This window comes from Penicilliopsis zonata (assembly GCF_001890105.1).
Source record: "Penicilliopsis zonata CBS 506.65 unplaced genomic scaffold ASPZOscaffold_6, whole genome shotgun sequence".
Taxonomy (NCBI): domain Eukaryota; kingdom Fungi; phylum Ascomycota; class Eurotiomycetes; order Eurotiales; family Aspergillaceae; genus Penicilliopsis; species Penicilliopsis zonata.
In genome coordinates this window covers 1566734-1586285 of record NW_019208916.1, presented here as the reverse complement: position 1 = coordinate 1586285, position 19552 = coordinate 1566734, and the positions used below count along the sequence as shown (strand labels likewise).

General features: G+C 40.5%; 6 protein-coding genes across 6 annotated transcripts; 3 read left to right on the top strand and 3 right to left on the bottom strand.

Moving 5' to 3' along the window:
- Window positions 1–3332: 3332 nt before the first annotated feature.
- ASPZODRAFT_25460 (hypothetical protein) lies at window positions 3333–3921 on the bottom strand. The gene is made up of 2 exons (XM_022728003.1): window positions 3561–3921; window positions 3333–3507 (listed from the first exon to the last, which is right to left on the bottom strand). Exons 1-2 carry the CDS (start codon window positions 3911–3913, stop codon window positions 3366–3368), a joined length of 495 nt encoding a protein of 164 aa, XP_022581929.1. The 5' UTR covers window positions 3914–3921; the 3' UTR covers window positions 3333–3365.
- A 189-nt stretch (window positions 3922–4110) lies between these two features.
- Window positions 4111–5444, top strand: ASPZODRAFT_132392 (hypothetical protein). Its single transcript, XM_022723009.1, has 2 exons — window positions 4111–4887; window positions 4947–5444. The coding sequence occupies exons 1-2, from the start codon at window positions 4130–4132 to the stop codon at window positions 5020–5022; spliced, it is 834 nt and encodes a 277-aa protein (XP_022581928.1). The 5' UTR covers window positions 4111–4129; the 3' UTR covers window positions 5023–5444.
- A 5116-nt stretch (window positions 5445–10560) lies between these two features.
- On the bottom strand, window positions 10561–11766 carry ASPZODRAFT_16097 (hypothetical protein; the record flags this gene model as incomplete). The annotated part of the gene is made up of 2 exons (XM_022726495.1): window positions 10561–10872; window positions 10939–11766. The coding sequence occupies 2 exons, from the start codon at window positions 11764–11766 to the stop codon at window positions 10561–10563; spliced, it is 1140 nt and encodes a 379-aa protein (XP_022581927.1).
- A 566-nt stretch (window positions 11767–12332) lies between these two features.
- On the top strand, window positions 12333–13751 carry ASPZODRAFT_16096 (hypothetical protein; the record flags this gene model as incomplete). The annotated part of the gene is made up of 1 exon (XM_022726493.1): window positions 12333–13751. The coding sequence occupies one exon, from the start codon at window positions 12333–12335 to the stop codon at window positions 13749–13751; it is 1419 nt and encodes a 472-aa protein (XP_022581926.1).
- A 39-nt stretch (window positions 13752–13790) lies between these two features.
- Window positions 13791–15747, top strand: ASPZODRAFT_16095 (hypothetical protein; the record flags this gene model as incomplete). Its single annotated transcript, XM_022726492.1, has 3 exons — window positions 13791–14249; window positions 14340–15561; window positions 15623–15747. 3 exons carry the CDS (start codon window positions 13791–13793, stop codon window positions 15745–15747), a joined length of 1806 nt encoding a protein of 601 aa, XP_022581925.1.
- Window positions 15748–17813: 2066 nt separating this feature from the next.
- Window positions 17814–18548, bottom strand: ASPZODRAFT_132391 (hypothetical protein). The gene has a single exon (XM_022723008.1). The coding sequence runs from the start codon at window positions 18353–18355 to the stop codon at window positions 17978–17980; it is 378 nt and encodes a 125-aa protein (XP_022581924.1). The 5' UTR covers window positions 18356–18548; the 3' UTR covers window positions 17814–17977.
- Between the last annotated feature and the right edge of the window lie 1004 nt (window positions 18549–19552).

Below are 19552 nucleotides of genomic sequence, written 5' to 3'. Positions count from 1 at the left end.
GAATAACTACTCTATCCTAGAGGAGTTTTTAATAATTATAATTAATTATAACTAATTAATAAAGGTTGCTTATATATAGATTAAATCTAGACTATATTAATTATATAGCTTTTTATTATCTTTTTAGGGCTTATTTATATATAGGATCCTTATAACTATCTATATTAGATATAGAATTATATATTATATAGATACTTTATATCTAGGTGTATTTAGATATATAAATATATTAAGATATAGATATCTATCTAGATATAGATGTTTATCTAGATATAGACATCTATCTAGATATAGATATCTAAATATAGATATCTATCTAGGTATCTATATTTATCTTAATATAGACATCTATCTAGACATGGACGTCTATCTAGATATAGATATTAATATAGATATTTATCTAGATATAGACATCTATCTAGATATAGATGTCTATCTGGATATAGATATTCATCTAGATATAGATGTTTATCTAGATATAGATATTCATCTAGATATAGACTATAACTACTAGGCCGCCGCCCTATACTAGATAAGGAACTAGACTTTCTTATAGATTATAACCTAATATAGGATATCTCCTATAGTAAAGCTACTAATATTAATCTAATTAGAGATTTATATTATAGTGACGACAAGGTCATCTAGATGCCTTAAGCAGGTTATAGTGAATAAGATTATTATTCTTATTTTAATTTAATATAGGAAATAAGAGAGAGATATCTTTATAATATATCTCTCTCTCTCCTCTTCTATTTCCCCTCTTTATTTAAATATTCTAGTATTAAAGCCACTAATTAATTATTTATTTACTTAGGGCTATTATATAATATTTAAACTAACTAATTTTAATTCTTATATAATTAATAGTAGTTAAATAATACTCTAATCACCTAGTAATTCTATTATAATATCTAACTACTAGATTATATTAATAATAAAAAATATAGTAAGACTAAATAATAACCTTTAAGTATTATCTAGATATTATAAGACCCTTAATAGAAGATAATAATAATAAGATACTAATTAAAAGTATAAAAAGAGGTAGACCTATAAAAAGAGAGAGATTAATAAATAAATAATCTTTTATAAATAATATCTAAATAAAGTAGCTACCTTATTATTCTTAAAATATTATAAGATAAACTCTCCTTAGAAATAAAAGAGGCTAAATAAAGTAAAGTTATAAGTAATAGGCTATAGTATAAAATAAAGTATTAAAAAAGCTATAGTACCTTTATAAGTATAGAAGTATTAAATATAGATTTATAAGAGAATTAAAGGCTAAATAAGAGAATAATATTATAATAATAATAAGATTATCTAGATGCCTTAAGTAGGCTATAGTAAATAAGGCCACTATTCCTATTTTAACTTAATATAGGAAAGAAGAGAGGGATATTAAATATATTTTATAATATATCTCTCTCTTCTCTTCTCTTTCCCCTCTTTATTTAAATATTTTAGTATTAAAGCCACTAATTAATTATTTATTTACTTAGGGCTGTTATAGATATAAATATCTATATAAATAAATAATATATATCTAGATATAGATATTAATATAGACATCTATCTAGACATAGATATTCATCTAGATATAGACGTCCATCTAGATATGGACATCTATCTAGACATAGATATTCATCTAGATATAGATATCCATCTAGATATAGACGTCTATCTAGACATCTATCTAGATATCTATATCTATCTTAATATGGACATTCATCTAGATATAGACATCTATTTAGATATGGACATTCATCTAGACACAGACGTCTATTTAGATATAGATATTAATATAGACATTTATTTAGATATAGATCTTCATCTAGATATAGATATTTATCTAGATATAGATGTCTATCTAGACATAGACATCCATCTAGATATAGACATCTATCTAGACATAAATATCTATCTAGATATAGATATCTATCTAGATATAGACATCTATCTAGATTAGACATCTATCTAGACTAGACATCTATCTAGACTAGATATTCATCTAGATATAGACATCTATCTAGACATAGATATCCCTCTAGATATAGATATTTAATAATAGAGGCTAGAGGCAGAGGAAAAACTAATAAAAAAATTATAAAAACTAAAAATAGTAGAATCATCTTACCCTAAACTCTATAATAGTATATAGCTATATATATATATAAATAGTAGAGATTTTAACCTATAACTATACTACCTTAATATTCCTTATTTAACCTTTAGTAATAATAGATAACTATATAGAGAATAAGTTTTCTTTAGAAGCTTAGCTAAGGTCTATAGCCCCTTTAATTATTAAAATATTAAAGATATTATAGAAACCTTAATTAAGTTAATATAGAATTTCTATGCTAATTAGATTAAGGTTTCTATAATATCTTTAATCCCTTATAAGTCTACCACCTTTAGGCCTATTAAAAAAAGGACAATATTTTTGAAATCCTCTTAAAAAACGAATTATCATATTTCAAAATAAAGAAAAAATATGAAGGTTTAGGAAGTATCTAATATATGAGATTTGCCCTATAGAAAGATATTAATATAACTAGATAATAATAAGGTTTAGAGATATAAGAAGTCTATAATAGGTCTAATAAGAGAATAAGATAAAGTACTTAAGGTTCTATTCTATTTAGGGGGATAATATATATCCTATCTCTAAGTGGGGTACTTAATGAGTGCCTAATTAATGCCTAATATTAACTAATAGTCGTAAGGTATGCTTAGTCAGGTGGGTTGTAGGGCGGCGTTGGTGCCGGCCTTACAAGAGTATTATATATAAGTTCTTACCTTAACTCAAGGATTAATAGATTCTATAGAGTTTTATCATCACCTGGTTACTTAGCTTTAATAAGCTAAGGGGAGGTATATAGATACCTCCCCTTTAACTTATAGTAGTAATAGATAGAGATTTTTCTTTTAGATAGTTAGCTTCTGAATATCACATTAGTATAAATAATTATAAATATAGGGCTGTAGGTCTGGAGTGGCTGCTAATAGACCTAAGTATCTAGATAAGTATTATTATAGAGGTCTGGAGTAGGTTTAATTTATAGAGCTCTACTCTACAAAATCTTAATTAAAATAATAATAATAATAATAATAATAATAAGAATGAAGAATAATACTGATTATAGCCCCCCTCTTCGAGCCCCTGAGCGTAGCGAGGGTTATGGGCTCGTTTCTTTTTACAGATCTGCCAACTGGTCACCCAGCCGGGTAGTAAGTAACTAATCACTAGACGGCATATTAGTGGTACATTAGTGTTATATTAGAGCCGGCCTTACATCAAGTCCAAGTTAGCGTGATTTAAGTGTGTACATTTAAGACAAGAACAACATTGATAAAGACTATTTAAATGTCCCCTGGACCCAATTAATTTGCAGGGGATCCTTGTCCCGGCGATAGAGGTATTGTAGGTGTTGCCACAAATTGTTTGATGTTCCCGCGGCGATATATTGACGGCCCTCAATGTCATACATGATTGTGTGACTATATCAATATTAATGGCGATAAGCTATTAATTTTAAGTAAGTTATACCCACACCCAGAAACGACAGCCAGATCCTCCACCAGAGAACTGATACCGATGACGGGAATTTCGGTAAATTGTGTCAGCGACATGTCGAACCTCGATAGCCATAGTAACCGGAAAGTCCCAGTGTTGTATCGCCGAAGTTGTCAAAAGATATGCGAGATCTGACCATTCAAGACGCCCATCTATTTCTCCATATTCTGTCACCATATTTACACGTACTGATCCACCGGTCTGAAGGAGGAGATATATTGACCAATGGTTATCTGACCCATCTATTGCATCACCAACATGAACCACAACTCTTATACACCCAACACGCCGAGCATCTGTTAGAACTTGACTTGGATTCAGGTTGACCATGTTTCCTTGAATAGATATTGATTAGAACAAAGAGAGAATGGAAGAGGGAAGATAGTACAACGATCACTCAGCTCGCTTTCATTTGAGGGGTTGGGCCCAAGACATCGGATTATCTAGTGTCCGGAGGCGGTGGATCATGTGTGCTGGAGGCAACCAAGACGATCTTTCTATCCCTTTCTTACTCAGTCTACCTCTCATTCACTATCTGATACCACCATGTTTGCTCAACTAGATACTAAACAGTCGATCATTGACTATTGCCGTTCTTGCCCAGAAGATCAACTTATTGGAGGCTTGAGATCTGGCAACCAGGTCGTCAAGCTTCCAGGTTGTGACTTGGTAGTCAAGTTTGGCCCACATGTCTTCGCCTATGAAGCAAAGAACCAGCAAGAAGCATACAGCATAATTGATCAAAACATCATCATAGTCCCTCGGGTTCATGATTTTTTCGTGGATGATGAGAGGTGGGGCTACATGATATCGGATTTCATTCCGGGCGAAACTATCGATTCTCTTTCAGAATCTCATATCCAAAAGCTCGCCCACGTTCTTGAGCATTTACAATCTATCACTGCCGATAGGGCTGGTAGCCTATGTGGTGGCCCCTCGATTGGCTTGCTCTGGCCAGATACAAATGATCTGATAATCAACACTGTCCAGCAAGTGGAGGAGTGGTTCAACAGCCGGCTTTTTCCTGGAGATGGCAAGGTTTATTTTGAACCTAGCCCATTGGTACTCTGTCATTTAGATATAGCCCCCCGAAACATTATCTGGTTGGATGATGGTAGTATCTGTTTACTGGACTGGGCTTCAGCAGGATTCTATCCGAGATTGTTGGAATTTGCCAGTCTATTCTTCCAAGAACATCATTTTACTAGAATGCTTCTGGAAGCCGTCGATTTTGACCCTGGTCGTGAAGAAGGAAAAGTGCAAAGGATCCACCAGGCATTGTATCACAATGAAAAGTACTCCTTGTAAGTCAGAGCTAACCCCAATTGTCTGTTTGTTTCAAAAGTTCTGATCCAAAAAGTAGTTGTTCACACGATGAAACAGCTGATTGCATCTTTCCTCTTCCCCTGATTCCAGAACCGCAAAAGCTTCCGACTTGACAATGTTGGAATCGTCATAGAATATCATGGGAATGAGTGATATAAGAGGATGAATGCTTGGGCATGGTGTAAACTGAGTTATAAAGTCTATTAAAGTAAAGACTAAACAGAGTGTGCAGAGATGTATGTTTACCTCTCAACACGGCGAAAGTAGAGAGCAAGAAGCTGTGGCCAGAGATGGTCCACGGTGATTTCAAGGGCACCGGCCCTTACGCGGTATAGGAAGCGCTGGATAATTGTGTAATTAAAATACTATTTCTGACAGTCTGCATATTTTCATAGCTAGTCGTGCTAGCTTTACTGAAGCCATTGTATATAACCACTAGAGAAAGCAAGGAGAAGGAGAAGGAGGTGTAAAAAATAAGTGAGAAGGGTTAGTAAGCCTATGGTATCTACTATATAGAGGTCTAGTGAAGGGAGACTCTAATTCTACGACAAATTATAGCAAGATTGATTAGGCAAGGGTTTAGTTATATGCAGCTACACCTTTAATCACCCATAAGTAATATATAAGTAACATTAAGTAGTGACTGAATTTTGAATAGAACTAGAGTTGATTAGCTAATGTATAGTCTCACGACTATCAATGCCAATCTCCAAACCAGTCATTTTATAATACTAGAGCTAAAGGTTATCACTAGACAGGAATTCCTTTTCAAGAGATACTTACATTAAATTTCCCCCTAACAGCCGCAACACGGTGAGCGGAGATAAGGTTAGATCTTGTTTTATCCCTTAGCTCACCTACCTAGCCTAATTCTTTATTTATAACAGGGCATATGGCATGGATACCTCCACCCCCTATATTAAGGATAAATCCTTGCAGCGGCTGGTTTTCAAGATCGACTATTACCCATCTCTAGAATATATAATAGCTAATAAGGGTATCTAGCATTATGAGTGCGTCCTGATGGATCAACTTTAACCCTATAATATAAGTCATGTCCATCTCTTTAAGAAGTGAGACTTCAATCTTGACCACCATGGTGGAGAAGCTGACTATCTAAGTGAAATCTCTATATTTCTCCTAATTCCAATAGGGATGAATAGGGCTGCATTTAAACACCTAAACTTTCTACCAATATAATCTGCGCTTCTCGCACATTTCCGCGCCGACATCTAGGGCTCTTAGCATTAAGCATATTTCTTAAAGCCATATATTAATCTTCTAATGCCTTTATATTGCTTATAAGAGAGCTTAGTCTATATAATTAGTATAGCGGTACAGTAGTCTCCAATCTCTATATAATCCTTCTAGATAATCTCCTAGAATATAAGCACAAAAGCCCTATTCTTAATATATTAGGAATTTAGTCTGCTAGAATAACCTTATTCTAAAGACAGCAGCCATTGCCCATGAGCAAAAGTAAAGAATAAGATAACGTTTTGTAGGTAGGAGGACTGCAATTTCCATCTAAATTTTAAGGGGCAAGACAGCAAAATAATCATCCAAGAATACTATATTTATTGACTTACTAAATCCTTAACTTAGGGATAGAAGGGCCTAGTTATGTGAATAGAGTTTCAAAATATAGGGAATATTGTCTGGATCCTTAAATTAAAGAATGGTGTCCACCTGCCCTAGTTATACTAGGTCTTAACACATGCCTCCGAACAGTAAATAGCGAGTTAATCAAGGGGAATCAACTCATATTTGTCTTTTATGAAATCTGGGATGTACTAAAATAATTTAAATAGTCTACTAAGTGAGGGTTAATTAGGGCTGAAATACTTAATAAGACAGTTCTAGCAGAATACATAGATAAGATATATGGTTAGGGGCTTCTTTATAAGGGCCTCTTTAAACCATATCATTATTTCTAACTGGTGAAGAGGGCCGACATAATGAGGACTCATATCATATATAGTGGTTGAAGCGATATCTAATAATTGAGCACCACTTAGGGTCATATATACTAGCCTTTAGTCAAATTTAGCTGATTTCTAATAGTAATTAATTAGATCTTACTTGCTCAGTATTTAGATAGCCAAGGGAGCCTAGACCTAATTTTAAATCCATAGGAGGAGCACTAAGTGTCTTATTTGTATTTAAATTATGATAGCAACATATCGCTTAAGAGTTATATAGGATAAAGAATGGCCAATTAATCTTCTATTAATAGTTTTATTAGCAAGTCATAGGATCATAGTTATATAGCTTAAAGCTTAAAGTCGACGATTATTCCATGTCATAATTAGGCTTATTCCATAATATGACTATGCAGCATCCACCGCTGACCAAGGTTAGGTTAAAATAGAAAAATGATCTTATTCTAGGAATAATAAAATAAAGCTCTTTGCTGTGAATAGCCTCTAAATATAGTCTATATAGACTAGCAGAGCCCCTATAAGGGATAGTTATTTAAAGAGTTAATATGATGATTCCTTTTATCCTGCTGTCGGATTCTTTTATGGTTAATGCAGTATGGGTATAGTATTTTTATACTCTATAGGAAGGAAAGCTTTATAAGGGAAGCTCAGCTAGTGCCATAGGTGTCATATATAATAGAGCCAGCTTATCAGGATCTCTTTATCGACGAATCATCATTGACTCCCACTTAGAGCTAGAATTAAGGGTGAAGAAGTCATTTTTAAAATGAAGACAAAGATTACATGATGAGACCACTATAGATGACAAATAAAGATGCCACCAGAATACAAAGGAGCATACTTCCCTAAAGGAAAGAACTTAATAGAGAAAATTAAGTGTAATATAGGGTAAATTACCATCCAATAATTAGAATATTTCCTTACCTAATTATTAAAGGATAGTCATAGAATCCTCCACAAACTATTTATGGTCAGGCTAAGACAAAGAATCCTATATATAGATACTCAAGCACATAGTACATATCTATCTCTTGATTAAGTACAGAAAAATAAAATAGATTTGGCATTAGTCAAGCAATCTGTGACAGGTGAGGAATAGCCTACATAATCAAGGAGAATAGGGAAAGTGGGAAAGGACTCTAATAGTATTAAATCTATATAGTAACCTGCAGTATCCACTTTAATGTTGTTTTTAAATGGCTTGAAGAGAGCCAGTGACCTGCTTTACAATAAGGTTATAGGGGAAATTAGGGATATTTTGCTGCTCACCCTAGAACCTGCGAAAGCAAAGGCATAGGCGCAGTATCAAAAGGTTTAAATTTGCATCTAATCAATTAAAGTTCCTAAGTATTAACTATTTATATATTATTTTTCTTTAATATAACCATTCTTCCTCCAGTAGCTGTCCACTCTAGGATCCCAAACTCATCTATGCTTAGAATCTGTACACTCCCAGCATCCTATAACTTCTCAGTCTCCACTTTGTAGCCACTACTTTCTTATACTTTATTATATATAGTGGCAATAATTAAGCTAGACTGGGCAGTGAGTCTGGCGAATTTGGCTAATACACTTAGCCTAATATGCCCTTTTATTAGAGTCCCTATATACATAACAACATTATAACTCCCATCAGGTTTTCCAACCCCTTGGTCCAGGTTCGCTATTTTTAATTCCTAATAGACGCCCTTTTTATGAGCAGCTTCCAACATGCCGGAACTAATATTTACTCTATTAAGGACGAATCTTCTAGCAAGAGAGGACTGGGCTAGACAGTTATCCATGAGACTAGTGCCGCAGCCAGCATCCAGGATCTTCAGCTTCTTAAGTGAGGATATGATATTAATATTCTTAATGACAGTTTCCACGCAGCACCAAGGAAAAGTGTAGCTATTAATAATATTAGTATTATAAAGACTAGCCTATTTATTATAAAGACTTTCTGCGTCTGAGCTGCCGTCTAGAGCATAGGCATATTATAGATAATTATTAAGGCGAGGGGGGAGAGTGCTGGATATATAGGATATTATAGAGGTAAATATAGTAACTACTTAGCTAAGCAGAAGATGCTATTATTGAAGAGTTAATTTTATTTAATCTATATATAGTAGCCTTCGAAATATGCTATTTATTAGTGAGGGTATTAATACCTTATTATATTTTATTTTATATCCTCCATAACCCGCAAACTTCCTCACTACAGAAAGTCCTTATAGGCTTAGCCCCTATAGAAGTAGCCTTATGGCCTATTATTATTGGCTACTTACATATTAATACTACCCTATATAAGGATACTATTCTTAGGGTTAAGGTTAGTAGTATAGTAGGGTTAGTGCACAGATAAGGAAGTGAGGTCTATCAAGAGAAAGGTTCACCATCCTTAGCCACTCTAGGGTGGTGTTAATATAAGATAAGAAGAGAGCCTACTTATCTACTTAAGTATAAAAAAGGATCTTAAAAGACTGTTTTAGTGAATTATACCTATAGTGTGGAAAATAGAGGCCATCTTATTATTTTACTATTTATATTTTTAGTCCTTAAAGGACTATTATCTACTTAATTATAGTTAATATAAATACTAATATATATAAAATTCATAAATATATTATATTTAATCACCTAACTTAATAATATATATATTGAAGGAATGGCTAGAGCACATCTAAATATATAATTTCATCTACTAAAACTAACTAATCCTTATTTAATAATATAATATTAATAATTCTTACTTCAAGTGTGCGTAACTATAAGAGAGACTTATTATAACTTAAGTATTAATTATTAGCAATGGCCTTCCTAAATCTTTTATATATATTCTTTTTCCCTATTCTTGACTTCCTCTCTAGCGGCTGGCTTATATTTAATAATCTCTAAAGCATGCTCAACATCTACCTTGGCGGCCTTATTAATTTCCACCTAACTCTTAATCTCTGCCACTTCCTTATTAAGTTTATCCTTCTTTACTCCTACTTTTATACTTACTTCCTACATCTTTTGGTTCAATGCCGCCTACAACTATGCTATAACTATAGACTAATCCGCCAGTAGTTCCTCTAACCTTTATATAGTCTATAGATTATTGTACTGCTGGGCGACAGTCATGGCGGCATTAATTTCCTATTCTATAGTAATACTATCTTCTCTAGTCATTAGGATAGAGGTTTTAGAATATAGCCCCTTAATATATTCCTTTATATCTTTATCCTTAACTTCCTGCAGGAGCTTAGTGGCAATATCGTCCTAAATATCTAGGCGAAGCTTCTTAAGGAGAGGCCAGGCCCATACGTTAATCACCACAGCACTAATACCGCGCTAGACAACGCTACGGGCCAGTTCCTTAGGAATAATAGGCTCTTTAGATATAAAGAGCTTAACCATCTTGGTCATCTCCCTTATAGCAATATCCTAGTTGATCTTCTTCAGCTTAAGTAGTTTCATCTCCATTATAGATAGGCCCAGTGTTTTTTTATAGGCCTTCTATACCATCTCTAAGTCCAGCTAGGCTAAAGCCCGCGCGAGGTTTATTATAGCAAGAGTATATGACGGCTAAAGCAGCGCGCTCATATTAATAATATGGCTACTATCTTAAAGACTGCCCAGCGCGTCAGCGGCTATTAGTTTAGTACTATTAAACTTAATAAGATCAAGTAATATATAGGCCTCCTCTGCGCCTAGAGTAAGCTAGTTAATACTTTCGACATCAATTCAGTTTCCTCTTTCATGTGGCAGGTCGCCATTGTATCCCTCGTCGCTAAACGGAACGAGCGCACCCAGGTTGTATGGAATGTGAATGGTGCGCCGTGCCATGGCAAGGGCGGCAGGCGTGGAGGCATTGAAGCCTGCCATAGTGATGAAATGGCGGAATCCAGCCTCGGGGGACTTCTGGAACTTTCTCCAGAGAAGACCTGTATACCCTTTGTCCCGCGCCTCCGAGCCGAACGCGCTCTGTTCTGTCATGGACTTGACCATCTCTATCAAGGTGTCGCCGCAGCATTCCCACAGAACGTAACTAATTGGCTAGAGGAATATATATTAGTATATTATATAGGGGAGGAACTAGCAAGAGGGCTTATCACCACTCACACCATTGGATTTATCAGCCGCGCAGTGTCCCTCCCCCGTCCCATAAACCATGTACGCGACCTTTTCAGGGTGGGCTGGGTGCCATTCAAGACTGTGGGTTGCCTGTCCGCTCAGGCCGTGTTTTCCCAGCCATGTAACAGCCTGAACCTTGGCTCGAATCCTGCCATCTGGACGCTGACTGGTTTCTATCTGGGAAAGGTCTACCATGTGGCCATTGATGTAAACGGAGAGTCTGCTCAAGGGGATCTTTTTGTCCGTAAGGATCTTGTTCACGACCGCGTCGTGGCCTTGCTCAAAGGCCACCTTTTCCCTTAACGTGATGGAGAGCCGGTCCTGCGCCGACAGGTTGTCTTGGCCCAGCTTCTGCGCCAAGGGAGAATCTTTCTCCAGCATGTAGACATTAGGATGGACGCTTGACCAATATATAGGCAGCCAGAGGCCGTTTGTAAGCAGCTCTTTTGCGTTGTAACCCATGTCCAGAAGCATTCCCCGTATATAGATATGGCCATTCTTGCCGCTCTTGCTGTCATAGAGCTGGGCGACCGCTGGCCCAGCGCTGTACAGATACGCACCAGCCACATAAAAAGTCATGTTCCAGTGATTATACGCTGCTGCCGTATCGCTCATGAGAATATTAGACATCTGGCGGGGGTTGAGCTGCTTTCCGCCGTTGGCATCCTGCCATGTTTGAAAGTACCTGGAGTTTAATTCGGAGAATTGAAACGGGTCGGGCTTGGGTTTGAAAGGATTGCCCGAGAAATAGACACTGGGATTGTTCACGAGGTTGCTCACGTTGAGCTCGTGGTGGAAAATCTTCCTTGACAACATGACGATATTGGTTTGAGAGACAAGAACTGAAACCAAGGTTATGCAAGATTAGGAGTTGTCGAAGCTGGCCTCCTCTAGGGTGGCTTATTGAATTTATGTGTTAGTGGCTAGACAAACATATAGAGTGGGAAAGTCTTGTCATTCATAAGCTTATGGAGTATAAGTAACTAGCAGGGGGGAAAGAAATACGGGCACTAAAGACTTACTGCTTATTTTCACCTTCAATTATCATGTAGTATCTCCTATGTTCATTGAGGGGTGGCAAAGAATTAGAGCTGCTCTCTAAAAGTAGTGATAAGAAACAGTTAAAACAAGCGACTCTGCGCGCCACAAGTGGGAATTCAGCTGAGAATACAACTCCCTTGGGTCTAGATGGTATGGTTATCCATGTGGTAGAAACCTATCGCCTATTTTCACCTTGGATTTGATGCAGCATTTCTCGTATTCATAGAGGCCCCATGATTCTATATATGTAGTACAATATGAAGACGACTTGTCTCTTCCTGGTCATTCTCTCCAGCTTCTTCTCCATGAGAAAGTCATAGGAAGAACGAGGTTGAGCTATTATGCCCTCTCCCACAGGACCCAGTGTCGATACCGGCGGCCTCTTCACGAGAATAGGCAATGCTGACGAGACGATCTACGCCGTCGCGTACCGTTATGCGTTCATCCGGCCCGATAATCCCCACGACGAAGTCTTCCAGAAGTTCCTCCCAGCAGAGACATTCATTTTCGACGTAGCCCGAGGGAATACCGCCCCGAGACGGATAGTCGTCGTTGCGGATGAGCTGGTATTCATCGGCGGGTTCAACTATGACTTCTCGGGCCATGACATGACCATCCGATGCCGCAAGCTGCACTTCTTCCCTGTCGAAGGCGACAATAAACCCGCCATCATCAACGTGTCCGGTCTTCCAGCCGACAAAAAGAATGGACCGGAAGGCGCTGATGGCGGAAAAGGAGGTGATGGAATCATCTATTCCTACTGCTATGAAAGAGATACGACCTGGTATTTCCGTCAGTTCACGCGCAGGAAGACCCTGGCTCTCAATGCGGATGAGGCCCGCCATCCAGGCTCGACCGGTGAAGACGGAAAGCCTGGTGGCGCAGGTTCGCCAGGTCATCCTGGTGGCACATTCCAGCTGAGCTTCAAGAGAATCGATGCGGGTACCACGTCCAACGGGGGTCCCTGCTTTCACATCGTCGCGAATGGCGGAGAGGGCGGAGACGGCGGGAAAGGCGGTAGCGGGGGCTCAGGAGGGAATGGCGCAGTGTTCAATTACGACAACACAGCCGATAACTTCACAGTATGGGAACGTATCCCTGAGGCGTGGGCAGAAGTGATCCCGGGCGGGAATGGAGGGAATGGAGGCCCAGGCGGCGCCGGGGGTGCCGGCGGTGACGGGGGTGCTATCAAGATATACATCCCCCAAACGGATGGGGAGGATCGGCAGGCCATGGAGGCCCTTTTCCGTCTCACGGCCTCCAAGGGCCAGCATGGAACCCCTGGAGACCCGGGACAGGGCGGCGGCGGCGGGGTTTATTCGAACATGCCTGATCGCTTCTACTTAGACCTCAGTCAATGCTGGAACAACGTCTCGCCTCAATCCACCGCCATCTACAATGCCTTGAAGGACTTTAGGAATTCGTCCTGGTATGGCAGTCACGATAGGAATAAGCTCCAACCTCTGAACGGTTCTTCTGGCAACGCGGCCGCCGCGACGACAGCTTACAATGAAGGCATCGACGGGTCGACGAAATTTGAAACCCTCGACGGAGCATACGAGCCCGCTTTCGCCAACGACACCTTTTTCCTGTCTTCGCTGATCAACCGGCTGTATTTTAAAGCCCACAACATCTTCAGCAGCCAGAGGTACCTGCCGGCCAAGACGCCACCACCACTGGATCCAAAGACGTTCCAAGGCTCAGACAGCGAGATGATGATCCTCAACGCCCACAGAGATTATTACCAAGTATACAATTAGGTCTCCACTGTAGTCAACGCCAATGCAACAACCAACACTATGATCAAGCGCAAATTTGACGTCTTTGTCCGCAGCAGGGGTGGAGGCGCCGACATCTACGGCTTCACCCCGTCCCATGTGTCGAATCCGCGCATCGGTACCCCAAGTATCGAGTCGGTGATGAAGGTGTATGGGTCCGTGGAGGAGGCGTATCTGTCAGCCATGGCCGCCGTGGAGGGTAGCAGCCGAGCTCGCGACGAGCTGGGATCCAAGATTGACCAGATGAAGAAGACGATCGCGGATGCGCATTCAAACTGGGCGACGGAGGTGAAAAACCACAACGATCTCCACGACAAGGTCTTGGTGGCCGGCGACAAAGTAAAGCTGGCGCACCAGACCCTGCAAAATGCAACGCTGGCTTTGGAAGACAGAATTAGAAACGCACTTCACTGTGATGTCAGCTGGCTCAAGGTCCTCCAGGCCCTTGCGACGGCCCTGATGTTCTGCCACCCTGCGACTGTAAGTGCTTCTTATGATGTTGCAACCCTAACCCTAACCCTAAGAGAGGGAAAGAGACAGAAAGGATTCTGACTCTAAATGGCTACCTAGGCACCTTTTGCGGTCGAGGGAGCCATTCTCAGCGTCGGTTCCGAAGCATTCAGTGCTTGCGATGATAGTATGAACACCATCATGACGGATTCAGGAGCCAAGATCGATAAAGACTGCCTGCTGAAGCAGATGACTGTTCTGACACAGGGCAGTGATCAGCTCGCCCAGGGCCTCAGTGAGAATATCAAGAATATGGACAATCCCTCTGCCAAGGTGCTGAAGCGGATCACCGTCGAAAAAGACAAGTTCGACAGGATGTGCGACGATCGTCTGAACAAGCTGGACGGACCAGAGACTGAGGCTGGAAAGGCCGCTTTTGCTGCCTTTGTCGATGCCATCAGCGACCGCAGCGACCTCCTTCAGAAATACAACCTGAGCACCGTCCGCCTAGCCAAGCTCCGTCTCGAGATGGTCAATGGCAACGAGAGTCTCGGGTTCTTGGAGAGCAGCTTGCCCTCCGTCTCAGACGACAGCATACGCCTCGCCGCCAAGTTCCTCAAGTCCACTCTCTCCAGCATCTCGCAGGAGAGCTTTCGCTCTCTATACAAGTTCTGGCGGGCCTTTAACTGCGCCACTCTTGGACCGACCTCCTTCTACGAGTCCTGGGTCAAATCCAACACCATGCAGACCTTTGGCAGCCTCAGAGCCGAGATTCTGCGGATCAATTACGACAAGACCCTCGAAGCTGACCAGAAGATCTGGTGGAACCGCATCAAGGACCACCCCCGTATCGACGAGGTCGTCTCTGTCTCCCTCACCACCAAGCGTCAACCGCACAAACTGTTCGCCCTGATCAAAACCCGGGAGATGACTATCGATCTCGACTGGGACAAGGCCGTCGCGTATGGCTTCCACCCGAAATGGTTTGACATCCGCCTCAAGGGCGTCCAGATCTATCTTGTCGGCGCGCGAGTCGACGTCGACAAGCTCCCCCCCGAGGCACGCGGGTCCGCGGATACAGCCAAGACAATCAAACTTGGCATTGAGAGCTGGGGGAACTTTCGTTATGTGGATGAGAAAGGGAAAATGCACGAGTTCTCCATGCCGAGCAATATCTTCGACTTCAACTATAAGATCCACAAGGCGTCCGAGGTGGGCTCCCCTGCTGGCCGCAAGATCTGGTATCCGGCAGCGCAGTCAAACGCACTGCAGGATAGTAGTCCTCCTATCAGCAGTTCTGGCGGTTCAGGATGGATCCCAGGAGATGGTAGCGTACGAGATGGTCAGCTCATTAGAAGAGGAAGACAGCTTTAGCCTGAGTTTGCCCAATATGGGCGTTACAGAGAAGTTTCCGCTCCAGTCACCGCTGGGAACCTGGACGGTGTATGCAGATCCGTCGGTGGATCTGAAGGATGTGACGGAGGTTCATTGTGTGTTTGATCTAGTGCTGCGGAAAGCGAAGTCTTAAGCTGAGTGGTACAACTATTAGGCAGTATAGAGAGCTGACCAATAAATCTTGATCATGGCTAGTTGATTCATGTAGCGTAGCTGGTAGGGCTGTGATCTATATCTTAACCACTAAACTAGAGACTAGAACTCTAAAAAATTCTTAAACTGGGCTGTAAAAAGGATAACAGTAATATATGTAGTCTTAAGTTGTAGCTAAAGTGCTGGCTACTAACCATGTAATCTGCTTTTCATTACCAAGTAACTTTAAGCTAAGAGAGCAATAGAGTAATAAGTTTAATCTTATAACTATTAGATACCCTTATCCAAGTTACTGAGATCACTATAGCAGACAGATATGGGCAATTAGGCATTAGCTTAGATAAGCAGTAATTGTTGTATTTATCATTTTATATATATAGATCTACTTGAGATAGAGTAAGACTCTTACGGTGGGGTTTAGGGTTAGGGTTTAGGGTTTTTGTATCGGTTGTATTTAACATGGCGATACTATGCTTTTCTTGCAGTGAGTCCTTTTCTATCTTGTGCATTTCAACTCCAGTAACCCAATCTCATAACAACCACTCCAATATCAACTACCATTTACTCCTTTGGTCTCCTGTTTCTTGCCGTATTAAAAAGTAAAGCAGGCATGTATCCCTCAAGATTTCACTTGCGCGTTGTGGCACTTCCCCAAACATCCCTTGAAATTTCTAGTCAAAGTGGATGCATGGCCATGGGTTAATAGAAACATCTAAGACCTGTAATAAGTAATATATAATAATCAATTATATCAATAGATTATATCATATTGTTTTTCTGGAAATTTGAAGATTGGTCTAATAAGAATGATAGCTATTTCCGGACCTTAATACAAATAAAGCAAGTTACAGCTAAACCCTAAGCCCTATCTCTGAGCACTATAACAAGAGATACAAGTTTAAGCTACAGGGGGAACTAACCCTAGACTGAAAAGGTATCTAAACAGCCAGTCTAGGAAATAGTGGTATTATAACTTCATGGCCAAGGTGACAGGGCAGAGTAAGGGCGCATCCGGATGCTGGCGCTGACAGGGTCTTTGTCGAGGACGGTGAGGAGAGACAGGTCAGAGCGCACGCTCGTATTCCTTTTCGTTGGTGCTTTCTGTCCCCATACGGTCCCGATCCCGAGCTTTGCTTCGCCGTCGTGTTATTCTCGTCTTCGTCTGCCGCGTCGTGCCCTTGTGTGTTTCCCTCCTTTTTCTTGCCATGCTGGGATCCATTGTCTCACGGCCCGCCGTCGACGGTCATCAGCTGGCGCTGGCCGCCTTGGCCGCTATACTCGACGTACATGGCGTCGCGATAGCCGGCGTACACCAGATGCAGGATGGGAAGATGCTGTGCATGGTCCGCCAGATTTGCGTGAGCGTTGCAAAACAGTGCAAGAGGACAGCTTTCGAGGGAAGATCACAACATGGCAAGGGGCAAGAAAGCTGCGATCTGGAAATCGGCAAATTGAAGCGATAGTCCTTGCCGTGGAGTTAATAAATGAATGCTTGGTTATAATGTATAGTGATAAAACCGCCTACTACGCTAGAGTAGCTGTCTAGCGGACTAGACAATGGGCGGGTTCTGAGTCCCTTGGGAAGACTTGGCCATTATTATTTAGTAAAGGTAAATATAAGCTCAATAGACCATATTATTACTGTGCTGATGATCATAAGAAGTAACTCTAAGGGATGCAGTTACTAGTGACTATTTTTCAAAATCTCTTAGTCGCCAGGTGGATCAGTGGTTGCTTGTATTTGCCAACAGATCTAAAATATAGTAGACTAATAGGCTGGCCATGCAGGCTGGCCAATTTTGGGTTTTCGCTTATATTTGCCAGCGAGATAGAGACTAATAGTCGTATATTCAACTGATTGGCATGCAGGGTAGAGATATATGGAGTATCCTATAGAATAGCTATGGGCATACAGCGTAAATCTGTTATAGTTATAGTGATATAACTAGAAGATGGGAGACATACTATTACACGCAACATAAATAAGCCTTTATATACTCCTCGACAATTGAAACCGTAGTGAGGCCAGGAAATACTCCATGTTAATGTCCCTGTCCAAATACTGACCCCGACACTGATATGCCAACACTGATTCTTATATCCTTAGAATTCGTGTGATTCTTCGAGCGGTTCCTTAATCAACTTTCCATCGATGCTCTCGGTATTCCTGAATCTTTCGGTGATTATAGATAGCAGACTCAAGTAGGAGCTTATTTTAAACAAAAGTCGCTTATACCAAACAAGCCATATACCCTTTTCAACTTGGCATGATGTTGATAGTGCCACTTATTGCCCAACCAGCTCTGGCCACTATGGATGTACAGCGCTCCGACCTGAGCTAGAAAAACATAAACCAAGAAGGCCTTCAGATCGCCGTGGATGGTCCACCATCCCAGCACCACCGGAGCCGTGATTCCCAGCAAGAAATCAAGGGGATGCGAGTAATACGCCGTCAGGGGTCCGCCGTCATTGAGGCTGTGGTGTACGTAATGGATATGTTCATACCAGAATTTGGAATGCATCGCCCGATGAACGAAATAGTGGCCGAAATCGACGACAATTCCAAGCAGTGGAAATTGCCAACACATTGTATACCAAACGCTGGGATGGTTGAATACTGTGACTGACCATGCGGTAAATGAGGCAAGAATGTAACAAAACGCCATGGAGCATCCAATATTCGTCGCCACCAGTGGAATCACTGCCGGCAAAGACGGTCTCCATTGGTTATTCAATAGGGAACAGAGAGTGACGAAGACTGCCGTGCTTCCTTGGACAACCCCCACCATAATACTCTCAAAGAGGAAGTAATGAGGGCGGAGGACAGCATATATAGTGTTTAAATCCAGGGTCCATATTATAGACACACCAAGGAGTGAAAACAGGACCACAGAAAGATCTCTAAGGTGAATTGATAAAAAGGATACTTTATATGAATCCAACATTTTAGTATAGAGTAGAATTTATAATACTAAGGAATTGGTGAGCTAGACCTGCTAGTATTTATAATATACAGGTAGGGTCTATTAATGCAAAGATATGCAGCTGGCGGCCTGAGATAAACAAACAGGCTGGTCCATTTTTCAATATACTAACTGTTCTCAGTTTTGACTACATATGTACAGTCATAATTGCCACATGAAAAGGAAATTGATAGTAAAATTATACTCCAACCAATATTATCAAGATGAGAATCAGTTCTACTTCCAGAACAACCGGGTCCATATATAATGCCGCCTAGGAGCATAACTTGATAATAAGTAGGGGCACCACAATATTGATGATTTCTCTCTTTGTTCTCCTAGTATATGGTTCTATTTTGCCCTGGTTCTAAAGAGGGCATTATCTCTAGCAATATCTACAGTCGCCAGTCATATGGTCTTAACTATAGTGCATATGTACACATTTCTCATGCAGCATTGATTGGCGTCTTTTATGACTGGCAACCGAAGAATTCCGGCTCAAGATACCTGCCGCGCCAACCCAGGCGATCGCCCAGTCGACAAGTTGAAATCCAGGCTGCAGAAGAGCGCGCCGAGCTTAAAGATGACGAGGAAGGCGAGTAAGATTCTCTTAATGCTGAAGCAATGGTATGCAGGCCGAATAAAAGCCGAGAGAATATATATATCAACCTGTACCAGCCGAGGTTGGAATATTTTAGTGAAAATGATCATATATTAAGGGCGACACAGCATGATGAACTCCAGAGTAAGGATACTACCTAGTTAGATTATTATTCACAATGTTGGTCTTAGAGACAGTAATTCCGGTGGAGGATGGCTAGT

Coding starts and splice junctions, on each gene's coding strand:
- ASPZODRAFT_25460 (XM_022728003.1), bottom strand. CDS start 3,913: ATGGTCAACCTGAATCCAAGTCAAGTTCTAACAGATGCTCGGCGTGTT. Junction 3,508..3,560: donor TCTGGCTGTCGTTTCTGGGT/GTGGGTATAACT, acceptor ATATTGATATAG/TCACACAATCATGTATGACA.
- ASPZODRAFT_132392 (XM_022723009.1), top strand. CDS start 4,130: ATGTTTGCTCAACTAGATACTAAACAGTCGATCATTGACTATTGCCGT. Junction 4,888..4,946: donor CACAATGAAAAGTACTCCTT/GTAAGTCAGAGC, acceptor TCCAAAAAGTAG/TTGTTCACACGATGAAACAG.
- ASPZODRAFT_132391 (XM_022723008.1), bottom strand. CDS start 18,355: ATGTGTTGGCAATTTCCACTGCTTGGAATTGTCGTCGATTTCGGCCAC.